The sequence below is a fragment of the Suillus plorans genome (assembly GCF_016647745.1).
Source record: "Suillus plorans strain S12 chromosome Unknown HD556scaffold_14, whole genome shotgun sequence".
Lineage (NCBI taxonomy): Eukaryota > Fungi > Basidiomycota > Agaricomycetes > Boletales > Suillaceae > Suillus > Suillus plorans.
Genome location: NW_024537398.1, coordinates 407,995 through 430,873, shown reverse-complemented (window position 1 = coordinate 430,873; position 22,879 = coordinate 407,995). Strand labels below are relative to the sequence as shown.

Genomic DNA, 22,879 nt, shown 5'->3' with positions numbered 1-22,879 from the left:
CGCCACTGATCCGTGGGGACGCACAATAGAGTTTGCTCCCTACATGCATGAGGATATGGGTGTTAGATATTTCTCGCATATATAACGTGCAGAGGAACCCGACATGTGCTAATCGCATCGAACGTTTCTCGTGCTCAGGCTATATACTACTGGTAGTTGACATATGCCCGCGCTCCTGCAGAGCAATTGAAACCATTTCCGTTGCTGTATTAGAGCAGGCCATGAGCTCAGCGCGATAACGTCGAACGCTAAGGATCAGGCGCGGTCCCGCCACAAACAACTGCATGACCAAGATGATTTGAAGGAACCCACGATAAATCTCAGTTTTCAGGGAAAAGAAGTCCTATAGAAATGATGAATCATCGTAGTATGCCAAGGACAGTAACAGATTGGTATACCGTTGTGAACGTCGGAGAAACCTCACCGAGCCAGAAGAAAGAAACAACAACAAAGCTAGTGCATGCGCATTTTCAGCGGAAAGGAAACCACATCTGCGTTATGGGCTCACCTCGAAAAATAAGCCACGTGCGTTTTCATTAGCACTGTGATGAAATCGCCAATAATCCCTCCTGCTGAGTGTCGCTGAAGATCACTGAAGTGGTGTACAGCAATCCAGCCTGCGAGACACAGTGCAAGGATTTCCCATGCAGTAGTGAGTACCCAAGGCATGGACTTCAAAATTTGGACATCTCCCTCGTAGCTAACAGTGCACTGATAGGTGCCGAAGAGAATAAGCTCCTCTGGTAAGTAACCGTCAATGAGCCTGAAGCATTTGAGTGTCTCATTAGAGCCTACCCTCTGAGGCACGTCTCATTCCAACTGCGAGGAAGACTGCGTTAGCGATATTAACAGCCAGGAGGGTGACCACGAGAAATATCAGCATCTTTCTGGATCGCTGATACATGGCATATAACCGAGTCAAAGTAATGACTTGAATAGTGTTTCAGTCAAACAATGTCACTAGAATATCACAACGGTGATGCTCACCACCCAGCATTACATTTACGGCCAGAGTCATCCAAATAATTGCATTATACATAATGTGGCCTGGCAAATCAAGTTGGCGATCAGCCTCGGGAGATTCAGACTCGAAATACTCACAACTGCGACAGTCAATACATTGAACTAATGGGCTGGTCAAGAATCTCACTCACCCCTACATGAAAGTGTAGTTGATTGGATGGGAATGGCAAACATAGATGCAGACTACTCACTGTATCTGTGATCGAGATCGTCGGAACACTGTCTGTAAGTAGTATTCTGTTGGTCAGAGGAATCAAACACGGTGAATCAGATGACATACCAAGAATCTGGATGCTGATTGCGAGAAATGACTGATTAGCACAATATCAAATAGTTGACCATCCAAACACACATAGCATATACTATTCCAAGGTATCGCACCTACGTAAGATATTTTAAAGTCAGCATAACTTGCGGGATCATAACGCAATCTACATACACTGAGATACAGAATGGACATCAGCGACCAGGGTTGCATCTGTCGCAAATCAAATGAATTTCTATCCTGTCATCCTGAGTGGAGACCCTGCTCACCCAAACCAGTTCGACCTGTAATGCCTTTCTGAGCGAGATGACTACCAATAATGGCATCGACCCACCTCTTGTCCAAACGTCAGCACTAGAAATATCATAAAGATGTCAGCGGTTCTTGAAGACAATATTACTCACCCAAATCGTATATCACTCCAACAGAACCGGCAACTACACACCGCAGCCAAGGTGAGATCGAAATATCATCTGAGATGATCTCCACCCACCCATAAAATAGCTGGCTACACGATTTGAATGGATCGTCGGCCACCAAGTAGGATCGTTTGAGACCAGGGTCATAATTATTCAAGGAGACGCGTAAGGCGAACGAGGTGGACGTAGGGCCGCATCAATGTGATCAATGACAGGGTTTTTATGGCAGACTGCATCAGTACGCCAAGCCCAAGGAGTTAGGAAATACATATGATTCTGAGGACATTGGTTCCTGCATTAAACGAGAGTAAGTAGTTTCCCACGACGTCGGGTAGAGCCACGATCGATGATCGCCCAGACGACAACATGCTACCAATAGTGGACCTACTTGTTAAACTGTAGAATGAGCTGAGAAACAATGAGAAACCCACCAACTCATTGTGGCAAAGCCGTCACACGCGTGCAACGGTTGCGACGTGGAACACCGCTGGCATTCGTTCTGCAGATCATCCTGCTACACGTGAATTAGTTACAGTTGGACTCTGTTTGACTTCTCTCAGTAAAGTGATGTGTCGAACCGGGCCTAGTGCGCGAAACATGGAAAGGTAGCAGAACTCTGATGACGCGCAATGCAAGACACACTGTATTATGTAGAAACACAAATTTTCACAGCCAGATACATGCTGAGATCAACGATCCGCACACGCCTTTACAGTCGCATGGCCGAGAAAAAAGCCCAGGTTCTTTGAGACATAGTAACAAGTACCTGAGACTGGATAGATGCGACATATATCCCGATACATATCTATGAATGTAATCTATTTTCAAACGCAACACCACCTTACATGCGATGGGGCACTCACTGATCTAGAACAGCGGACTCCAAGGTGCTCTTTAATTAACGCAGAATCTATCATAGCGACAGCGGTGTATGTCTATTTCCCGCTCACACGGCGCTTGACCATCATAAACTCTCTCCGCTCTTTATTGAACGATATGGCGCTTTTTAGTTCATGCCGCTGCATTAGCCAATAAAACCGTATCAACGGGTTTCATGACTTACTGATGAGAGGATGTAGCTGGGCCATGTATGTGACCATCCACATAAGATAACATGATGCGAGTGTGAGCATGATGGCCGTACGAATTGTCCTGCATTTGAGGGTATTGGTTCAGATTGAGACAAAATGAAGAAAGCATACGTTTGATGTGGGCCCTTTGGGACGAAGAGGTAGCCACAAGCAATCAGTCCTAGGACTACGGCGAGTATGAAAATCACCGGGATGACGGATGCCATGGAAAGGTTGTAGCGGAAGTAGCAGTCAAGCCTAGTCCAGCGGGCACAATTATATCTCACGTGACACGCTTCAATAGGTCCGCTCTGAGTCTGACCGAATCATTCACTGGCATGTTCTTGCCTTGTTCCTCGAAGTTGTACTAATAACTTATTCTTATTTTCACGACTTTGAGTTTCTCAGTGATGCACAGTTCAAAGTCTCAGTGCGCATTAGGAGCATCTATATTTGACTTCAAGGCAAGTTGAACAGACTGGAAAATACATCAGGCTGCACGTTACATCCACAGCCGAATCATGATGCTACGCGCGAATTGGTTAGATTGTCTCAGGTTGGTTCGGATGGCACCAGCTGTGAAGGATTTAGTGTGACCAGTTTTTATCGGGGTTTCACCGGCAGAGGAGAGCGAGCAAGTGTACATCAGTGATCACTCGGCGACTGATCCCTGGAATCCTGGACGGAGGACTTGCGATGTAGGACTCGGAGGAAGGCGAACTTGCGTTGAGGTGTGTACGTTGACCGTCCCCAGAGAAGTAAGTTGTGCCATTTCTCGTTTCATTTCCCAAGTACAAAACACTAACAGTGATATAAAGGAGGACTCCGAATCGTACCCGTTCATGGGATTATATTGTAGGCAAGCACTTTGCTGGGCTATACCGCTCTTCCCACCCATTCAAAACGTCCACTGCGGGATGCATGACGAATCTAGCGTGGCATGTTAAGTTTGCATCAGTCGCCGCCCTAGGCCCTTACCATATTCTCGCATTTGCTACGCTCCCAGACTCAAGTCCTCAGAGGAAAGAAGTGATGCAGAGATGCTGCTGATATTCATTATACGGGCATCAATTTATTATCCTATACGCTCCCCGAAACGGGATGTCCGCTATCTACCTCCCCGCCGAACTGCATCACCCCTCTGCACAACATGCGCATCCTGAGATCCTCTCGTCGCGCATTATCTGCGTTCTCGGATCTTGATTGTTCAACAGTCGGAGTTCTGAGATATCGGTGTAGTCTCGGGCGTCGGTATGGTAGCTGGTTCATACGAATATGGACGGCGTTCTAATCCACATTCCCATTCAGGCTACCCTGCGAAAGCGTCAGTCGCGACGAAGGGACATCAACTGCACGGTGGATTCAGTGTGGCACGTTTTGGATTGTTTTTTCATCGGAATAAGGGTTGATGGTGTGTAATGGCAGCTGTATGACACGGTGAGCCGCCTGTGCATCCGAGCATCATTTTCTCTCATTTCGTCTCTCAACGCTCTCTTAGGGATGATGTTGTATCTTCATCTTACATCAATCTCAGAATCTCAACCAGGACGTCTCTGGTAAAACCTGATGTCTCTTACCACCGCACTAACTCCACGATACAAATACTGTATTCTGGGTTCACCATTTCATGATACGAGGGTGCGCATGAAGCGACCGATGGCCTAAGGACGAGATTAGACATTGAGATATGTGCTCGCAGGGAGGTTTCGGTAGCTCAGGTAGGACACGAGCTCGTTTGCTTCGTATCGATCTCACTATTTCGGACGTGCTGGATAAGAATCCACCGGTCACATGATGCAATGACGAAGCACTCGAATCTCGATCAACGTCTTCCGTTTTCTGCGGCGATTTCCACTTAGACCCATTCACTTACTGATGACATCCTATGCTACTTAGTCTCCGCGCTTAGGCTGTGATTTGTACTAGTGGGCTGGGCTTGCCTAGGCGAGGTCCTGCACACGAACGTACGACTCATCGGAAAGATACCCGACATGCCGAGCCTGGCCATGCGTGCTTCTTGGTTTTCTGGCCGACTACATAGCAAGTGGTGACGAATATTTTCACTCAGGCGACTTGCTTTGCCTTTCTCCCACGTTCTCTGTTTATATTTCAAAATCTGGAAATGCGCGAGTAAGCAGAATCATGATGGTTATGACTTAGTACGAGCCTATCTTTCTTTCCCCACTTTCTCTCACACTCCATGTCGTTAGATCTTTTGCGGTGTTGAAGTATTTCGCTCCCGCAAATGTTTCACGACCAAAATACACTATGGTCCCTGGATTGATTTGTCTTCATGCAAACATCTACTTTGACCAATCAAAACAGGAACGGTCGTCACTCCCCGATCTCGTTTCGCTGATCTACGCACCGGATGGTGGCATAACTAGTACGAATCCCATCGTCATGCGTCCACCAAGTTTGCCTCTCACCCCCACCCATTCTCTACCAATATGACCATAATCTCAAATGATCCCACTTGGTGGCCGATCATCGATGCATATCGTTTTGGCAGCTATTTCATAGGTTCGTGGAGAGCGGTCTGATCTCGAAGCTGACACAATCTAACCTTGGCTGCTGTTTCGCAGTTGCCGCCTGTGTTTCAGTGACGTATGATTGGGGTGAGCATGATAACATTAATGGACTGTCGATATCTTGAAATCATTTTCAGCACTTATATTTGGACAAGAGGTATGTCGATGCCATGATCGGAGCGGCCATCTCGCTGAGAATGGCTTTATAGGTGGAACTGGTCTGGGTGAGTAGAGTCTGGTGTCAGAGGAACACACATGAACATATACCAGAGACAACGCTGGTCCCTAATGGCAGTTATGTATCTAGGTGTATGTAGCTTGTTTGTCACGGTTGCCATGTTGTGCTGACTTGGAAGTATCCTAGACGCGTTACCTTGGAATCTTATACGCTGCGTATGTTCGGAAGGCTAGATAATCGGTGTTGCGTTAATCGTTTTGCAGCCTGTACATGCTGTGTATGTCTCCTTAGTACATTCGCTGTCTTCGCTTCTTCTGACCAACGGCATTCAGACAGTATTCCGACCATCTCGCTGACAGATACAGTGAGTCTTCTGCACAGATACCTATTACTATTCCCCTCCAATTAACCGTGCTGCCCTGTAGCAGTGAGTGTGGTTCTTTACTATTACTAATGACTGCCATGCTATACTGCCACAGTTGTGAGTCTGTTTGGAGTTTGTGTTTGTGCCACTGAGGCTTGTTACTCACTGGATTCGGCAGGCTTTGTTGTGTTCGTCGTATTGGATTGGACGGGTGTTTTGGTAACTCCGATGCTGTGGGGTGAGCTTAGCACATGCGAGACCTCAGTGATATTGACTTGACTGAAACATGGTGCAAGTCATCATCATCGCTCGGTTGCATGCCATGTATCAAGGATCCAGAAGTATCCTGATATTTCTCATTGTCACCTTCCTGGCTGTCAACATTTTTAGCGGAGTGGCCAATGTAATAACGACGATGCAGGCTTCAGGGGGTACGTTTAATTGTGGATGAGAAAAAAAAGTGCATGGGGCTCAACGATGAATACCAGAGGAACGCATTCTCTCCGGCACTCATCACTGCTTGATTGGCTATGGGGAAGATATGCCACTTCTAGTGTCCATTACTTGGATACTCGTAACTGTGTGGGAGGTCCTCGCACTATGTCTCGCGGTTCGGATTGCGGTAAAACACTTCCGTGAACTGCGACAACATTCGGCAGGAGGGATTATCGAGGACTGTTTCACGGTGCTGATAAAAACTCACGCGCTTTACTTTGCGAGGTACACTCATATCGTGATTATTTTTCCTTGTTATCACTGATGGGTTGGACGTGCTAGCTTTGTTGCTGTTTCTTGCTTTCATCTCATTCTTGCGTTCTCTCCAACATTCTCAGCGGTATGTCAATCTTACACTTGCCTATGCACGCTACCACAATTTATCGGTTCTATAGAGCATTTCCCTGGATGCTCAGATTATTTATGGGTTTCTCCAGAATTTGCAGGTCGTGCAGATGTTTGTGTTGGGACCGCGCCTGATCCTTGGTGTTCGGGAATACCACGCCAAGCTCGTGGCCGATTCTGACGTAGCAACTGGTATGGCCTCTATCGCTTTCCAGGAGCGAGTGCAAATATCGACTGGCAGTGGTGTGTGAGGTGAAGTTAACAGTTGTGCAGGGAGCAGCGGAGTTCGTTTCTAATTATTACCACTTTCTTGAAGGTATTGATCGAAGTTATTTGGTGTTCTGAAGTAGAATTCAAGGAGACATACAAAGTTTTCGTCGTATTATTTAGTCAAGTGATTCGCTATATGTGCTGGTAATGTTTAAAACGATGAAGATCTCTACTAGCACTAGCTGCCCACGCACACCTCCACCAACCACTGGTCCTTATTTTCTCTGTGTGATGACACTCGCTCATATGATTGCTTAGGCAGCGCGCGAGAGGACAGTGCACTGCTTCAGTTCCTCAGCAATCCAGCCGCAATTCATCTTCTCGCCCCATTCAATGTCCCACCATTGTTTTCCCACCTGACTCACGCCAACTGACTTACAGATGATGATCCGTTCAAGGTGATTACAAGGTGTGCGAAGCATGTTGGTGCATGCGCAGCTTGATGATGCGAGGCACACTTGGTGAGTCTTGAGGCTGAAGTTGGTTAATGCTTGCAAAAAAGCTTTGCCTTTCACTTTTGTTGGATTGGGTGGAAATACGGATACGAATACAATTGTGTTAGGATTGTTGCTGAAGTAGTACTTTGGGATACAAGTACCATGTTGCACATTGGTGATATGAAGGCTACGATTCTGTAGCTGAGATCCAGCGCATCCGTGGAGTGAGATGAATTTGAAGGAATACAGGGTGCCAACGTCTGGGAATCGCATATGAAACATAAAACAGCCTGTTGACGTGGTTCAAAACGGTGACAAGAGACCCCAGGAACGGACATGCATTATAGCAAGGTCGAGCCAGGCGAGGCGAATCTTTCAATGTAGCTAGTATGCGGCTAGAATGTCATCGACGTTAGATTGATTTAGGATTGAAGATTTAGAACGTGCGTACGAGAATGTTATAGTTCGTGGTGATACTCTTGGAGATTTGAGAGCATTTCTCGAAGAAGGGAATGTCACAGTGAATGCCTGACACTGTAGTATCTTTTCCGGGCCTGTAGAAAATGGGGTAAGGTCGCTTCGGTCAGTAATTTAAAGCGGTCGTGAGGCGCCTTCGTCCTCGCTATCAACGACAATCCGGTCAGGCCATCTGTAACATTGACCATTTTTTAATTGATGGGCTCGGATGCTTGTAGTGATTATAATGGGTGTCGTGGATTATGCAGACGATGAGTATGCAGAAGAAGTTAAGAAGAGTAAGACAAAACACGAACCAAAGCCGCGACACATTAAAGGTATGTTCTTTTCCCACTAGTACTTATGTATGACAACTTCTAATTGTCCTCGCTTGTCTCTATAGGACGCAGACGGCAAGGATTTAGCCAGCAAATAAGGGACCCCGTCGCGAGCACACGGGGACCCATGGATTCCGGAGACAAATGAGAATATACCAACCGAATGGATAACAACAGCGTACCTAGTAGCGAGACGAGAAACTCGAGTGAGAAAAGACTCTGAGCTATTTCGAATTCGTCTCAGACTGCCGCATCTCCACTAAAGGAGGTGACAGAACGGAATGATCGTCATGCCGAATTGCACGGGGCAATAGCCACAAGTGGCACCGGCAAGGGGCAAAGCTTAAAGAGCAAGGTCCAAGACAACCAGGCACGGGAATACCCGAAGGGAGAAACAGGAACACGATATTGATTTCGAGTGATATGACTAATTCCACGTTCCGTACCTCAGGCCTCAGGCCTCATACCGTGACCGTCTCACTACTACTGACTTAACGTTCTTCGCTAGTACACGTGTAATAGGTGTGTTTGCCTTCCTTCAGGTTGTCTCCACATATATGTTAACAAGTTGTTGTGCCTCAGAATCTCATACTCGTCTGCTGCGAAGAGTTAACGCTCTATGCATCTCCTAACCTCCAAAGTTCCAAGCTGGAATCAAATTTTCTATACATAAGGAGTACGAGAACTCCACCTGACAAGTGAACGTTACCGCTCGTCGACTGCAACACATCCACGTTGCAAATTGAAGGTTCTGCATTGGTACTGTTGTGATTAACATCCTTATGATACGACAGCCTGATGACGATCATGCAACTGCTTGATTCACGTGGATTGCACAGATTTCACCCCTTGATCTCATTTCGCACTGGATAACGGTATACATATATATGATACTGCGAATGTTATTGACATACATCTACCAAGTTTGCCTCTCATCCACACCCATTCTCTACCAATATGATTGTAGTCTCAAATGATCCCAGTTGGTGGCCGGTCATCAATTCGTATCGTTTGAGCAGCTATTTTACAGGTTCGTGGAGAGCAGTCGGATGTTGAAGTTGACTCAGTCTAACCTTGGCTGTGGTTTCGCAGTCGTCGCCTATGTTGCAGTGATGTATGATTGGGGTGAGCCTGATAACATTAAAAGACAGCTGACGTCTTATGATTATTTTCAGCACTTACATTCGGACAAGAGGTATGTCGATGGTATGACCAGAGCAGTCATCCCGCTGAGAATGGCTCTATAGGTGGAACTGATCTGGGTAAGTAGAGTCTGGTATCAGAGAAACACGCGTGAAAATACACTTGATTCCAGCGACAACGATGGTCCTTAATGACAGTTATGTATCTCAGTGTATGTAGCTTGTTTGTCGTGGTTGCCATGCTATGCTGACTTGGAAGTATCTTAGGTGCGCTACCTTGGATTCTTATATGCTACGTATGTTCGGAAGGCTACACAATCGGTGTTGTACTAATCGCCTATGTCTTATAACCAGCCTGTACATTCTGGGTATGTTCCCTTAGTACATTCGCTGTCTTTGCTTCTTCTGACCAACGGCATTCAGACAGCGTTCCGACCATCTCGCTGACAGATACAGTGAGTCTTCTGCACAGATGCCTATTACTATTCCCCTCCAATTAACTGTGGCGCATTATAGCAGTGGGTGTGGTTCTTTACTAACTTCTTGGTTCACTAATGACTGCCACGCTATAATGCAACAGATGTGAGTCTGTTTGGAGTGTGTGCTACCCGAGGCTGGTCGCTGACTGGATTCTTCAGGCTGGATTATCTACGTCGTATTGGATTGGACTAGTGTTGTGGTATTCGCGATGCTGTGGGGTGAGCTTTGCACTTGTGAGACATCAGTGATATTGACTTGACTGAAACATGGTGCAAGTCATCATCATCGCTCGGTTGCGTGCGATGTATCAAGGATCCAGAAAGATCCTGATATTTCTCATTGTCGCCTTCCTGGCTGTCAACATTTTCGACGGAGTAGTCACCATAATGGGAACGATGCATACTTCAGGGGGTGGGTTTAATTGTGAATGAAAATAAACGTGCATGAGACTCATTGATACCAGAGGAACTCGTTCTCTCCGGCACTTATCAGTGCCAGATTAACTATTCGAAAGATATCGCACTTCTGGCTTCGATTACTTGGATGCTCGGCACTGTATGGGAGGTCTTCGTGCTATGTCTCGCAGTCTGGATTGCGGTAAAACACTTCCGTGAACTGCGACAACATTCGGCAGGAGGGATTATCGAGGACTGTTTCACGGTGTTGATGAAAACTCACGTGGTTTACTTTGCGAGGTAAGCTCATATTGTGATTATTGTTGCTTTTTCCACTGACGAGCCGGCTGTGGTAGCTTTGTTGCTGTTTCTTGCATCGAGCTCATTACTATTTTCTCTCCGACATTATCAATGGTATGTCAATCTTATCACTTGCCTATGCACGCTACCACAATTTATCGTTTCTATAGGTCGATTCCCTGGACACTCAGATTATTTATGGGTTTGTTCAAATTTTGACAGTCGTGCAGATGTTTGTGCTGGGACCGCGCCTGATCCTTGGTGTTCGGGAATACCACGCTAAGCTCGTGGCCGATTCTGACGCAGCAACTGGTATGATCTCAATCGCTTTCCAGGAGCGCGTGGAAATATCGACTGGTAATGGCGTGTGATACTCGGTGGAGTTAACGGTTGTCTGGCGCCCTCCAAAGAGCAGGGAAATTTGCTTTTATTTATTACCACTTTCTTGAAGGTATTGATCGAAGTTATTGGGTATTCCGAAGTAGATTTCAAGGAGACATACAAAATTTTCGTCGTATTATTTAGTCAAGTGATTTGTTATACGTGTTGATAATGTTTAAATCGATAAATATCTCTACTGGCACTAGCTGCCCGCTTGCACCAACCACTGGTCCTTTTTCTCTCTCTATGCGACGACAATCATTCATATGATTGCTTAGGCAGCGCGGGAGAGAAAAGTCGAGGGACAGCGCACTGCTTCAGTTCCTTAGCAATCCATACTCAGTATTCATCTTCTTGCCTCATCCAATGTCCTATGAACTGCTACCTTGTTTTCAGCTGACTCACGACAAGTGGCCTACAGATGATGCATTCAAGGTGATTACAAGGTGCACGAAGCACGTTCATGCATGCGTAGCTTAACGATGCGAGGTATACTTGATGAGTTTTGGGGAGGCTGAAATTGGTTAATGCTTGTGGAGGAGCTTGCCTTTCACTTTCGTTCGCCGAGGTGGACATACAGACACAAATATAAGCGTTTTTAAGATTGTTGCTGAAGCACTACTGGGGATACATGCACCCTATTAAACATTGTGATATGAAGGTCGTGATCCTTCAGCTGAGACCCAGCGCCTCTGTGGAGTCGGGGGAATTTGAAGGAATCCAGGGTGCTAACCGGACACGAAACATAAAACAGCTTGTCGACGTGGTTGGAAACGGCGACAAGCGACGCACCTAGGAACGGACATGCGGGCACCAGCACCAGCAATAGTGCAGGAGTCGAGTATCTACTGCTTGAGGCCTGAGGTCAGGCCGTGGACGTGATAGTGAGATCGAGGTGAATTTTTCGATGTAGCTGGTATGCGGCCAAGATGTCATCATCGAGATTCGACGTTAGATTGATTTAGGATTTGGAACGTGCGCGCGAGAACAGTACGTATAAGTCGTGGTGACACTGGGAGATTTGAGGGGAAGGGAATGTTCGAAGACATTTGAAGTGTGCTGTATTGCAAATTGTTATAAGAATAGATTGGACGAGAATTTCAGTACGCACAAGTGATACAATATTTCAAACAAAATGACACGAATGGCCCTGAGCACGTTGGAGCGTGACTAGCACAAACAAGCCACTAGGTTCGTGAGTGCTATAGAAAGTGATGGGAGTGGTTGCGGAGGACTGAGTAAGTAGTGTTGGTGACAGTCGAGTCAAGTCGAAGACGGATGCTTGGAAGCCGAGAGTGATAAAACATTTCAAAACAAAGTACGTCAATTAGACTTTAGAATGCGTGCAAATTTCAAATACCATGCTTCGCTTGTGAAGATCGATCAGACTGAAGTCTAGACTGTCTAGTTCGCGCTCAGGCTGCTCGTCTGGTTGTTCTCCAATGCCCATGCCCACTTTAGCATCATAAACCAGCCATATACGACTAGTTTGACATTCGCACGGTCCGACACTGGGTACGCCAGCATCCCCAGTGCTCCAAATTGAAGTACGTACTGGCATCACACTTTTTGAAAATCTCACAAAGACCACCCGATGAAATTATACAGCTTGTTCATAGCAAATCTACGTCCACGGTGAGCATCCCTTGTTTTTTCACTTATTTTTCGCCAAGCAAACCCTTATATATAGAACCGGCTTTGTATAATCGGTTGGCATGCAAGGGCTCTAACGCCACATGAATTCTCAAGTCTTGATCGTCAGTCGGAGTTCTGAGGTGTCGGCGCAGTCTCGGGCGTCGTTGTAGTAGCTGGTTCATGCGAAACATAGACGGCGTTCCAATACACATTCCCACTCAGGCTACCCTACGAATGTGTGAGTCAACGGAAGGGCATCAACTGCATGATGGATTCAGCGTGGCACGGTTTGGATCGGTTTTTATTGGAATAAGCGTTGATGGTGTGCATTGGTAGCTGTATGACCCGGTGAGTTATTCCCTCAACTTCTTCAAATCACCAACTTTCTGATGGTATACCAACAGAATGTTATCGCCTTCAGCCATTGTGCATCTGAGCACCGTTTTCTCTCATCTTCTCTCTCAGCGCTCTTTTGATATAGGGGTGATGTTGTGTCTTCATCTTACATCAATCACAGAATCTCACAACCCTGGTGAAAAGCAGTGCCACCGCACCAACTCCACGATACAAATGATACATTCTGAGCTCACCAATTCTGACATCCAAATGATACGGTAACCCAATTTTCGAGGCAGAGAGCGAGAGGGTGCGCATGAAGCGACAGATGACCCAAGGGTGAGATGAGACATCGAGACCTATGCTCGCTGGGAGGTATTGGTAGCCAGAGTAGGATGCAAATTTGCTTCTTCGTGCGATTTGACGGCTGACTTTTCTGTTCCGGTGTCTTGCCGATGTAATGTGCATTTGCTGAGTGACCTTGTATGAGCTGTTATGCTCCCCCCGGACTTGTGCAAGAGAGGCGAATAGAGATGAGATAACAGGCTGTCCGATGGTTGCACTGTGATCAGTATGTATCAAACAGATGAAGTAATACGTTGCATTAATGAACTGATGCACGTATAGCGAAATCATCTCGAAAATAGCATCGAAAACAAGGCGACAAGACCACGAACAGTTCTTGATGTTGTTTGACCTTTTGCGGAGTTCAAGCGCTTCGCTTGTTCAGATGTTTTACGACCAACATCTACTATGATCCCCTGGATTCATTTATCTTTCCTCATGCAGAAATATCTACTTCGACCAATCAAAGCAGGAACGGTCATCATCTCCCGATCTCATTTTGCTGATCTATGTACCGGATGGTGGTATAACTAGCACGAATGCCATCGTCTTACGTCCACCAAGTTCGCCTCACACCCACACCCATTCTCTACCAGTATGACCATGGTCTCAAATGATCCCGTTTGGTGGCCAAGTATTAATGGATTTCGTGTTCAAAGCTATTTTGCAGGTTTGTGGAGAGCAATCGGATGTTGAAGCTGACACAATCTAACCTTGGCGTTTGTTTCGCAGTTGCCGCTTTTGTTGCAGTGGTGTATGATTGGTGTGAGCATCATAACATTAAAAGATAGCTGACGTCTTACGATTATTTTCAGCACTTACATTCGGACAAGAGGTATGTCGATGGTATGACCAGAGCAGTCATCTCGCTGAGAATGGCTTTATAGGTAGAATTAATATGGGTGAGTAGAGTCTGGTGTCAGAGGAACACACATGAAAATATACTTGATTCCAGAGACAACGCTGGTCCGTGATGACAGCTATGTATCTCGGTGTATGTAGTTTGTTTATCGCGGTTGCCATGTTGCGCTGACTTGAAAGTATCCTAGGCGCGTTACCTTGGAATCTTATCCGCTGCGTATGTCCGGAAGGCTACACAATCGGTGTTGTGCTAATCGTCTATCTCTCATAACCAGCCTGTCTATTCTGGGTATGTCTCCTTAGTGCATTCACTGTCTTTGCCTATTCTGACCTACGGCATCCAGGCAATGTTCCGACCATCTGGCTGACAGACACAGTGAGTCTTCTGCACAAATGCCTAGTACCATTCCCCTCCAATTAACTGCGGTGCCTTGTAGCAGTGGGTGTGGTTCTTTGCTAACTTCTTTGTTCACTAATGACTGCCATGCTATACTGCCACAGATGTGAGTCTGTTTGAACTGTGCTACCCGAGGACGATCACTGACCGGATTCGTCAGGCTGGATTATGTACACCGTATGGAATTGGATGGGTGTTGTGGTAGTTGCGATGCTGTGGGGTGAGCTTTGCAGTTGCGATACCTCAGTGATATTGACTTGACTGAAACATGGTGCAAGTCATCATCATCGCTCGGTTGCATGCCATGTATCAAGGATCAAGAAAGATCCTGATATTTCTCATTGTCACCTTCCTGGCTATCAACACTTTCGATACAATGGTCACGACAATGACAACGATGCATACTTCAGGGGGTGCGTTCAATTGTGAATGAAAATAAACGTGCATTGGGCTCATTGATGGTTACTAGAGGAATTCATTCTCTCTGGCACTCATCAGTGCCAGATTGACTATTCGAAAGATATCCCACTTCTGAGTTCTATTACTTGGATACTCGCCACTGTATGGGAGGTCCTCGCGCTATGTCTCGCAGTCTGGATGGCGGTAAAACACTTACGTGAACTGCGACAACATTCGGCAGGAGGGATTATCGAGGACTGTTTCATGGTGTTGATGAAAACTCACGCGGTTTACTTTGCGAGGTAAGCTCATATTGTGATTTTTGTTCCTTTTTCTACTGACGGGTCGGACGTGGTAGCTTTGTTGCTGTTTCTTGCTTCCATCTCATTCTTGATTTCTATCCAACATTCTTCACGGTATGGCAATCTTTCACTTACCTACGCACGCTACCACACTTTATCGTTTTATAGGACAATTCCTTGGATCCTCTGATTGTTTCTGGATGTCTTCAGATTTTGGAGGTCGTGCAGATGTTTGTGTTGGGACCGCGCCTGATCCTTGGTGTTCGAGAATACCACGCTAAGCTCGTGGCCGATTCTGATGTAGCGACTGGTATGACCTCAATCGCTTTCCAGGAGCGTGTGGAAATATCGACTGGTAGTGGTGTGTGATAGTCAGTGGAGTCAACGGTTGTCTGGTGCCCTCCAAAGAGCGGGGAAATTTACTTTTATTTATTACCACTTTCTTGAAGGTATTGATGGGTGTTCCGAAGTAGTTTTAAAGGAAACATACAAAAATTCTCCTCGTATTTAGTCAAGTGATTTTTTTTTTTTTTTTTTAATTCCAATTTTTGTCCTATTGAGAGATTACTCTATGGAGGACAGTTCGGTCTAGTCTAAGGGCCCCCGGTGCCCTGGTTGCATCTGAATTCGCAGATGCCCTGGTGTGGGACGTGCCCCACCAGTCCGCCGTTCCCGCCGGCCGTTTTAGGTGCGCAATTCGAGGATGGGATGACTGTGAAAGGCGTGCAGTATGGTAAAAGTTCTAACTATGGGACTGTGTAACGCGTACTCTGCCTGAGTAGGCTTGGTACAGGAATCGATCTGAATGCAGTGGAGTTGTGTAAGTAAGGGTCCTGGTAATTTGACAAGAGGGTCCCTTGTTGTCCGCTGACTGATTCCAGTGAGGGGTGGTGGCGATTCCGTGTGAGTGAGTTTTAGTAGGGAGGAGATGGGGGGAGTCGGAGCATGAGAATGATGGGTTTATTGAGTTGAGGGAGGCATGGTTTGAGGAAAGCATGGGGTGTTCGCGTGATTAGGGTATCTGTTATTAATGGCAGTTATCATTTCATAGGCGGACGAGGTAGTTGAACTTCACCGAAAGTTGCTCGCAATCTACTTGTTGCGTTCACGTATCGGACCAGGTGAGAGGTGGCATCGGGGTTGGATAACAGAAAAGAGATTGAGGTAGCTTTGCGTCCCAACGCGCATATCAGCGTGTGGCGGTCACGACGGTAGTGTGGACAGGCGATTAGGAAGTGATGTACCGTCTCATCTGCATGAGGGCAATGAGGGCAGTGTGGGTGTTCGATTCTACCGATACGATGCAGGTGTTTATTGAGGGGGGCATGACCGGTGCGAAGGGCCATGTATAGGCCGGTCAGCCGTTTAGGGAAGTTGGCGGTGAGCTTGACAAAAGAGTGGCGTAGGAGTTTGGGGTCTAGTTGGTGCATGCGATTGTGGCGAGGGGATGTGCGCCATATCCGCTCCCAGCGAGCGTGCGTTTCTTTGCGATGAACCTCCTTGAGTGCTGAGACACTGAGCGGTAGTGAGTCATGACGGAGATATCTGGGTAACTTAGCGAGTGGGCTATTATTTCGTCTGCATTCCGCTGCTGACTTTGCCTGCTTGTCGGCTTCCTCGTTTCCATGGACGTTTGAATGCCCCGGTACCCATCGGACAGTTACATCGAAGTTGTCGTGTAGTTTGGCGATGTTCTGCATCATTTTGCGAAATCTGTCTGCTAGGTAAGATCCTGGGCGGGAGTAGAAGCTTTCAGCTGCCTGGATTGAGGCCTGGTTGTCGATGGAGATGGAGATGGGGAAGACAATGTCGCGCTCTGTGGAAATCAGTCGTGCTGCTAAGGTCAGTCCAACTTCTTCTGCCTCGAACACAGTGTGCTCTTCGTCCGTGCCGAGGTGGTATCGTAGAGTTCTGGGTGCCTTCCCTGTGCGGAACAGGACAGCCGCAGCCCCAATCTTCCCCCCGTGACCCGAACCATCACTATATATCTGAATGGCGTCTCCTAACTGCTCATGCTCTGTGATGGCGTCTTCCTTCGAGCCGGCGATGTGTGTGGTCCAGGGGTTCTGAGAGGAGGGAGTGCGTCGGGAGGGGATGAGAGTTTCCACTTCATTGGGGTCGATTGCGAAGTGGTGAGTGAGTCTATGCAGGGAAGAGCGATGGGAGGCAACATATGTGTTCGCAGCCCTCCGAAGGGGTTCGTAGAGCGGGTGAGATCTGGGGTGGGTGGAGAGGCGAATGATGGAGCGATGACAGGTGTTTTGAAGGAGGAGCGTGGTGGGCAGAAGGTTGGCATGTGCCTCGAGGATATCTGTAGCAGTGGTCTTCATTGCGCCAGTTATGGCTATCGCCGCGAGGCGTTGGACTGAGGTTAGTCGTCTTGCCACCCCAATAGATCCCCTTTGGAGGGTGTCCGTGCCTTCGCGATGAGCTGGCGAGAACCACAGATCAGCGGCGTAGAGCATTTTCGGAACCGCCACTGCTTGGTATAATTGGCGCATTAAGCGCAGCGGTAAGCCCTTGGCAGTAGAGGAGAGACGACGTAGCTGCAGGACATATGCTGTTCCCCGCGCAACAGCATTGTCAACCTGGGCTTTCCAGCGGAGTTCTTGATCCAGGATCACCCCCAGAAACCGGTGGGTGGGTGTTGGGTGTATGACGGCTCCTTGGATGTGCATGGAGGGCCGTTCCTTTTGCCGGTTCATCGAGAAGTCCATTAACGCGAACTTGTTGGTTTCGAATCGAGAGTTGTGGTCCCTTGACCAATCATAGCCACCTCCAGGTCGTTCGAGCATGTCCGCGAGAGTGCGATGTGCCGAGCTGAAGTCCTTATCTATGGCGATGAACGCCGTGTCATCTACAAAAGCAAGAGTTAATTCCTTGAGAGCTGCGCAACCACGTCGAGGCTTGGCGACGTCGACGAGTCCAGAGCTGTAAATTATGTACAATATCATCGAGAGAGGGTCACCCTGCCCAATACCGTTAGTTACCGGAAACCAGTCTGAGGTGAAGCCGTCGAATTTTAATTGAGTCTGTCTGTCTGTCAGTACTTGTTCAGTGAAACGGATGAGATTGTTTGGAATGCGACGCATTCGCATATTATGCAAAAGCTGCTTCGTGACAGCGTTGGGGAAGGCCCCTTCGATGTCTAAGAACAATACTGATACTACCTTTTGAGAGCGCCATGCGTTCTTGATGGTCTCCTCTAGTAAGTGTAGGGAGTCCGTGGTGGAGCGTCCAGGTCGCCCGCCGAAGTGCGTGTTCGGGAGTAAACGATGATGCTCTAGAACAAAGGTTAGTTGTTCCGCAACAACAGCTGTGAGCAGTTTTCCGGTGGTGTTGAGCAGAGCGATGGGACGGAAGGCTTTCGGGACAGAGTAATTCGGTTTTCCCGGTTTGCGAAGGACCACCGTGGTGAAGCAACGCCAAGGCTGATAATATACCTGGTGAGAGAATACTCCGTTAAAGAGGTGGATTAGGTAGGGCAGCAGGGTGTCAGTGCATTCTTTGAAAACCACGTTGCAGATACCATCCGGCCCCGGCGCCTTATATCCGCTAAGCCGAGAGATAGCTCGGGAGATCTGTGCTGACGTGATGGGGGGTACTTGTTCAACGGGGTCAGGGTAGGTGATATCTGGACGGACAGGATCAATGGCGGGGGGAGGCGGAAAGAAAGACTTAGCTATCAGTTGGCTCTTCTCGTTGTTGGTGATGGCCTCAATTATACTGTCGTTGGGTCCCTGGGTCGTTAGGGTCGGTACTCGGGTTTTCCCACCGTCTTTCGGCTCAGAGGAGATATAGCGGTTGGCGGTCCATAGGTCGTTTCCCTCGAGGTCTTCAAGCCACTCGATCCAGTGTTGCTTCTTGGTGGACATTATCTCATCTGCGTACAAGGTCTTGGCAGCTTTGAGCTCCTCGTGGCAGGTGTGAAGGGGGAGTCCCCTCATTTGGTAGGAGAGTCGGCCGAGTTCCGTCACCTTGTTGCGTAGATCTGTAAGTCGTCGGGTCCACCATCTTTTGGAGTGTGGGCAGGGCTTCGAGAATGGGACACACTCGTCGATGGTGCGTGTGATAGACTGGGTGAGGTGAAGCGCCGCTGCTTGAAATTCCTCTTTGGAGGCTAAGGGCTGAGCTGGTCGGGTAGAGATGAGGGCCTCGAGGCGTTCATTGAATGCTTTCCAATCTACTTCTCGCCAGTTGTGCCTCGGTTCGGTGTCTACCCGCAGAGGTTCCAGTTCTAGAATGGTCAGTATGGGGACATGGTCTGTCTTGGGACCACGTCGAGAGGGGTCCGTGTTGCACGAGACAACGGCATCCAGAAGCCTTTCAGTGCCGAATACATTATCTGGTCGAGTCCAATTACCGGAGCTGGTGGATTGAAGTGTCGGAATACCTTGAGGGAGCAACTGCAACATTCCATAGTCAGCAATGAGATCAATGAGCGGGCGGGCAGCAGGATAATTGAAGAGGTGTCTGTTCCGGATGTCCTCCCACAGAGGGTGGTGCCGGTTGAAATCGCCCAACCATAACATATGGTCTGATTCCGCAGTCTTGATGGAGGCTATATTGGATTCTAAAAAGGTATCAAGAGCGGTCAGTGTAATGGGTGAGTTGCAGTCGTTATATATATTAAAGATAGTGCATCGTCCGTAGGGGCCCGACAGTTGGACGACAACGACGTCCGACGATGGGAAAGAGAGCTGTTTCCAGGAGTTAGTGTCTAAGTTTGTGCTAATTAAGGTTATAGCTCGGGATCTGAGCTGGGGTTGGGTGTAGTGTAGGGTCGGGTAAAGGACGTGCCAATGATGATTGGCGGAGGTATTTCGTAGAAAGTTGATGTGAGGCTCTTGGATCGCGACAATATCCCAGTTTGCCATGTCAGGGTTGTTAAGGAGCGAAGCTTGTGCGGTGAGAGAGGTGTTGAGATTCTGTTGCCAAAGGCGAAGACTTGCGGTATGGTTGTTGGTTTGATCAGACATCAGCGGCAATGGAGTGGGGGGAGTTTTGACGATCGGAGGGGTTGAGTGAGCCAGAGGAGGAGGAAGAGTTGGACGCATTGGAAAGGGAGCCGGGCGAAGGGACAGGGGCAGGTTTTCTAGATCCGATACCAAATGCAGAGGCGTTGGGGTACATTTCGTTGAGGAGGGCTGTAGATTGCGCTTGAAAGTCATCGGGGGGGTCAGAGTCAGATCTAGATTGAGGAGGGGGAGTGGGTCGGCGCGGGAAGCCGATCGTAGCTTGGCGAAGGTTGGCATTTACCAGTCGTTTTGGGCGAGGTTGAGATGGCAAAGGAGTGGAGGGGGGAGGGGGTGGCCGAGATGGATGGGGTGGCCAGATGGCATGTGTCCACGCTGTCTCTGTAGGGAAGAACGGCATCCGGTTCTCTGGGTATTTCTCGTCTAATAGTTCACATCTGCGAATAAATTCCCTGCAATTTCTGCTCCAACTTGTGTGGTCGTTGCTGTTGCAGTTGATGCAACGTGTGGTGCGAAATGCCGTGCATTGAGAGGTGCGGTGCATAGCACTGCAGGTGCCGCATATATCAGATGAGGCAGAGCAATTTCGCGCTATGTGGCCGTAGCGCTGGCATTTTGCGCATCGGAGTGGTTCCCTTTTGTCCTTGCGTACTTCAATTCGTTCGTTGTTGATGCACAGTCCATCCCTTAGGATGTCATTGGCGATAGGTGCTTCGATGACTTGGAGAAGAGCGAATGCTTTTCGTTGTTGCTGAGTACGGCGTGTGGGGGGCTTGATCCATCTGACAGTAGCTAAAGAGTGGTCCGGAAGGTTGTTTTCGTTCTCGACCTTACGTAGAAATTCTTCTTGTTCAATCTGTAGTTGAATCGGTAAGTATTCCAGGACTAATGCATACGTGCGCTTTCGGAACGATACTTCAGTGTCAAATTGTGCTTCAAGCAGAGCTCTGCCAATGGGGTCACGCATCCAGGATGCTAAACATTCACTTTCCAGTTCAACGATGATCCCTCCATTGCGGAGAGAGAGAACTGCCTTGATGTCTCCCGGGGGTGTGTCGTCAGTTCGAATGTTGGAGAGGGCGTCTTTCAGTTTCTTCGCTATATCGGAGTTGGAGGTGTCCGCCGGGAATAGAGTCTTGCCTGGTTGGGGGTCTAGTAGTATTTGCCTTGCCCGTATGGCTGCCCTGCCGACTGCTTGTTCCACCATGGGTGGAAGGTGGGAGGCGGCAATCGAACTATAGGAAGGCTGAGGCGCGGTCGTGTTCGTGGTGTGCGGCTGACTCTGTGCTGGTATTGGTTGGGTTAGGAGTTGAGAGGATAGCTGGTTGATTCGTTCTTGTGTGGCATCTAGGGACGGAGATAGAGTTTTCAGTAGTTTCTGGCATTCCTCGACTGAAGCATGGAGTTCGTTAGCAGTTTCCTCGATACGGTCAGCAGCAATTCTAGTATTCTCTTCTTGCTCAGTGTGTTTGTTCTTGAGTGAACGATGGATATTGGCGGCCTCGCTGATGGTGGTGTTGAGCGTTTCCTCGGCTTGGTGAGCAGTAGCCGATAGAAGTTCCGAGGTGGAGCGCAGGTTGGTGAGTTGCGGAGTGATGGCCATGATCACGTGATCGATCAGTTGTGGGGCCAACGTGGTTGAGAAGTGATTGGCAGCTGCCTCCGCAATTTCACAGGCCGTGTGCTTTTTCAGGATGTATGCCACCGCGCGAATTGCTGTGATGACCGGGAGCGGGGTATTCGCGGACATCTGAGTGATGTGAAATAGAATGGATGATAGATGGGAAAGGGTATATGCTTGTCCTCCGTGGGACAAAAGTTTAACTTTCAGGTATGATTCTGCGCTCGCGGTGTCCATAACATTACTGGGTAACACTTCTATTTCCTCAGTGGATGTGAGGTTCCTGGTGGTGCCTCGCGTGTTAGGACCAGAGCCTGGTGTAGGGGAGTGGGCTTTGGGTGGACCGGTCACGTTTCCAGTGCTGGTTTTTGGGGGCATATTAGCGTGAAAGTATTGAATGTAACGTATCTGTAGATTGTTTTTTGGATGTTTTGAGTATTTTCTGAGTAAGGATTTATGACTTTGAAGTCGCCGTGGGGCGGCTATGGCGCCGTTGGGCGCAGTGCTCTCAAGAGGTTTTCGGGGTCTTTTTTCGGGGTGCCACTTGGTACGTGACTAAGAGGCCTTAGTCAAGTGATTTACTATACATACTACGTGCTGACAATATTTAAACCAATATCCTGAATATCTCTACTCGCACTAGCTCCCCACACAAACCACCGGTTCTTATTTTCTCTATGCGATGACAATCATTCATATGAATGCTTAGGCAGCGTGCGAGAGGAAAGTCGAGTGACAACGCACTGCTTCAGTTCCTCAGCAATTCGTACTCGATTCATCTTCTCGTCTCATTCAATGTCCCATCCTTATTTTCCTACCTGACTCACGCCAACTGACTCACAGATGATGATCCATTCAAGGTGATCATAAAGTTTGCGAAGCAAGTTCATGCATGCGTAGCTTAATGATGCGAGGTATACTTGATGAGTCTTGAGGAGGCTGAAGTTGGTTAACGCTCATGGAGGAGCTTGCCTCTCTTCTTTGTTCGTCGAGGTAGAAATACGGATATGATTATAGATGTGTTTAGGATTGTTGCTGAAGCACTACTTGGGGGTACAAGTACTGTATTAAACATTTGTGATATGAAGGCCACAGTTCCTCGCTTGAGACCTAGCGCT

At 47.9% G+C, this 22,879-nt stretch overlaps 7 protein-coding genes across 7 annotated transcripts; 3 read left to right on the top strand and 4 right to left on the bottom strand.

The window, feature by feature from the left end:
• Positions 1-49: 49 nt before the first annotated feature.
• Positions 50-2,076, bottom strand: HD556DRAFT_223898 (uncharacterized protein). Its single transcript, XM_041309942.1, has 13 exons — positions 1,782-2,076; positions 1,693-1,725; positions 1,623-1,642; positions 1,558-1,572; positions 1,463-1,501; positions 1,376-1,404; positions 1,304-1,317; positions 1,211-1,246; positions 988-1,047; positions 796-930; positions 509-740; positions 399-453; positions 50-343 (listed from the first exon to the last, which is right to left on the bottom strand). The coding sequence occupies exons 1-13, from the start codon at positions 1,852-1,854 to the stop codon at positions 140-142; spliced, it is 945 nt and encodes a 314-aa protein (XP_041162986.1). The 5' UTR covers positions 1,855-2,076; the 3' UTR covers positions 50-139.
• A 683-nt stretch (positions 2,077-2,759) lies between these two features.
• HD556DRAFT_1232603 (ATPase, V0 complex, subunit E1/e2) lies at positions 2,760-3,004 on the bottom strand (the record flags this gene model as incomplete). Its single annotated transcript, XM_041297525.1, has 2 exons — positions 2,760-2,859; positions 2,910-3,004. The coding sequence occupies 2 exons, from the start codon at positions 3,002-3,004 to the stop codon at positions 2,760-2,762; spliced, it is 195 nt and encodes a 64-aa protein (XP_041162985.1).
• Positions 3,005-5,032: 2,028 nt separating this feature from the next.
• Positions 5,033-7,110, top strand: HD556DRAFT_223690 (uncharacterized protein). Its single transcript, XM_041309941.1, has 14 exons — positions 5,033-5,300; positions 5,363-5,395; positions 5,446-5,465; positions 5,518-5,532; positions 5,579-5,617; positions 5,673-5,701; positions 5,750-5,763; positions 5,819-5,854; positions 6,029-6,088; positions 6,147-6,281; positions 6,339-6,570; positions 6,628-6,685; positions 6,741-6,942; positions 7,007-7,110. The coding sequence occupies exons 1-13, from the start codon at positions 5,228-5,230 to the stop codon at positions 6,939-6,941; spliced, it is 945 nt and encodes a 314-aa protein (XP_041162984.1). The 5' UTR covers positions 5,033-5,227; the 3' UTR covers position 6,942; positions 7,007-7,110.
• A 2,010-nt stretch (positions 7,111-9,120) lies between these two features.
• Positions 9,121-10,954, top strand: HD556DRAFT_223505 (uncharacterized protein). Its single transcript, XM_041309940.1, has 12 exons — positions 9,121-9,316; positions 9,367-9,386; positions 9,439-9,453; positions 9,507-9,545; positions 9,601-9,629; positions 9,688-9,701; positions 9,757-9,792; positions 9,972-10,031; positions 10,090-10,224; positions 10,277-10,508; positions 10,565-10,622; positions 10,679-10,954. Exons 1-12 carry the CDS (start codon positions 9,241-9,243, stop codon positions 10,877-10,879), a joined length of 915 nt encoding a protein of 304 aa, XP_041162983.1. The 5' UTR covers positions 9,121-9,240; the 3' UTR covers positions 10,880-10,954.
• Positions 10,955-13,802: 2,848 nt separating this feature from the next.
• On the top strand, positions 13,803-15,533 carry HD556DRAFT_1525730 (uncharacterized protein; the record flags this gene model as incomplete). Its single annotated transcript, XM_041309287.1, has 13 exons — positions 13,803-13,875; positions 13,938-13,970; positions 14,021-14,040; positions 14,093-14,107; positions 14,161-14,199; positions 14,255-14,283; positions 14,342-14,355; positions 14,411-14,446; positions 14,624-14,683; positions 14,742-14,876; positions 14,933-15,164; positions 15,221-15,278; positions 15,333-15,533. 13 exons carry the CDS (start codon positions 13,803-13,805, stop codon positions 15,531-15,533), a joined length of 945 nt encoding a protein of 314 aa, XP_041162982.1.
• Positions 15,534-19,786: 4,253 nt separating this feature from the next.
• HD556DRAFT_1232523 (uncharacterized protein) lies at positions 19,787-20,041 on the bottom strand (the record flags this gene model as incomplete). Its single annotated transcript, XM_041297515.1, has 1 exon — positions 19,787-20,041. A coding segment is annotated over one exon (255 nt), but the record flags the coding sequence as incomplete, so codon positions are not given.
• Positions 20,042-20,690: 649 nt separating this feature from the next.
• On the bottom strand, positions 20,691-21,347 carry HD556DRAFT_1232731 (uncharacterized protein; the record flags this gene model as incomplete). The annotated part of the gene is made up of 1 exon (XM_041297535.1): positions 20,691-21,347. A coding segment is annotated over one exon (657 nt), but the record flags the coding sequence as incomplete, so codon positions are not given.
• Positions 21,348-22,879: the final 1,532 nt, after the last annotated feature.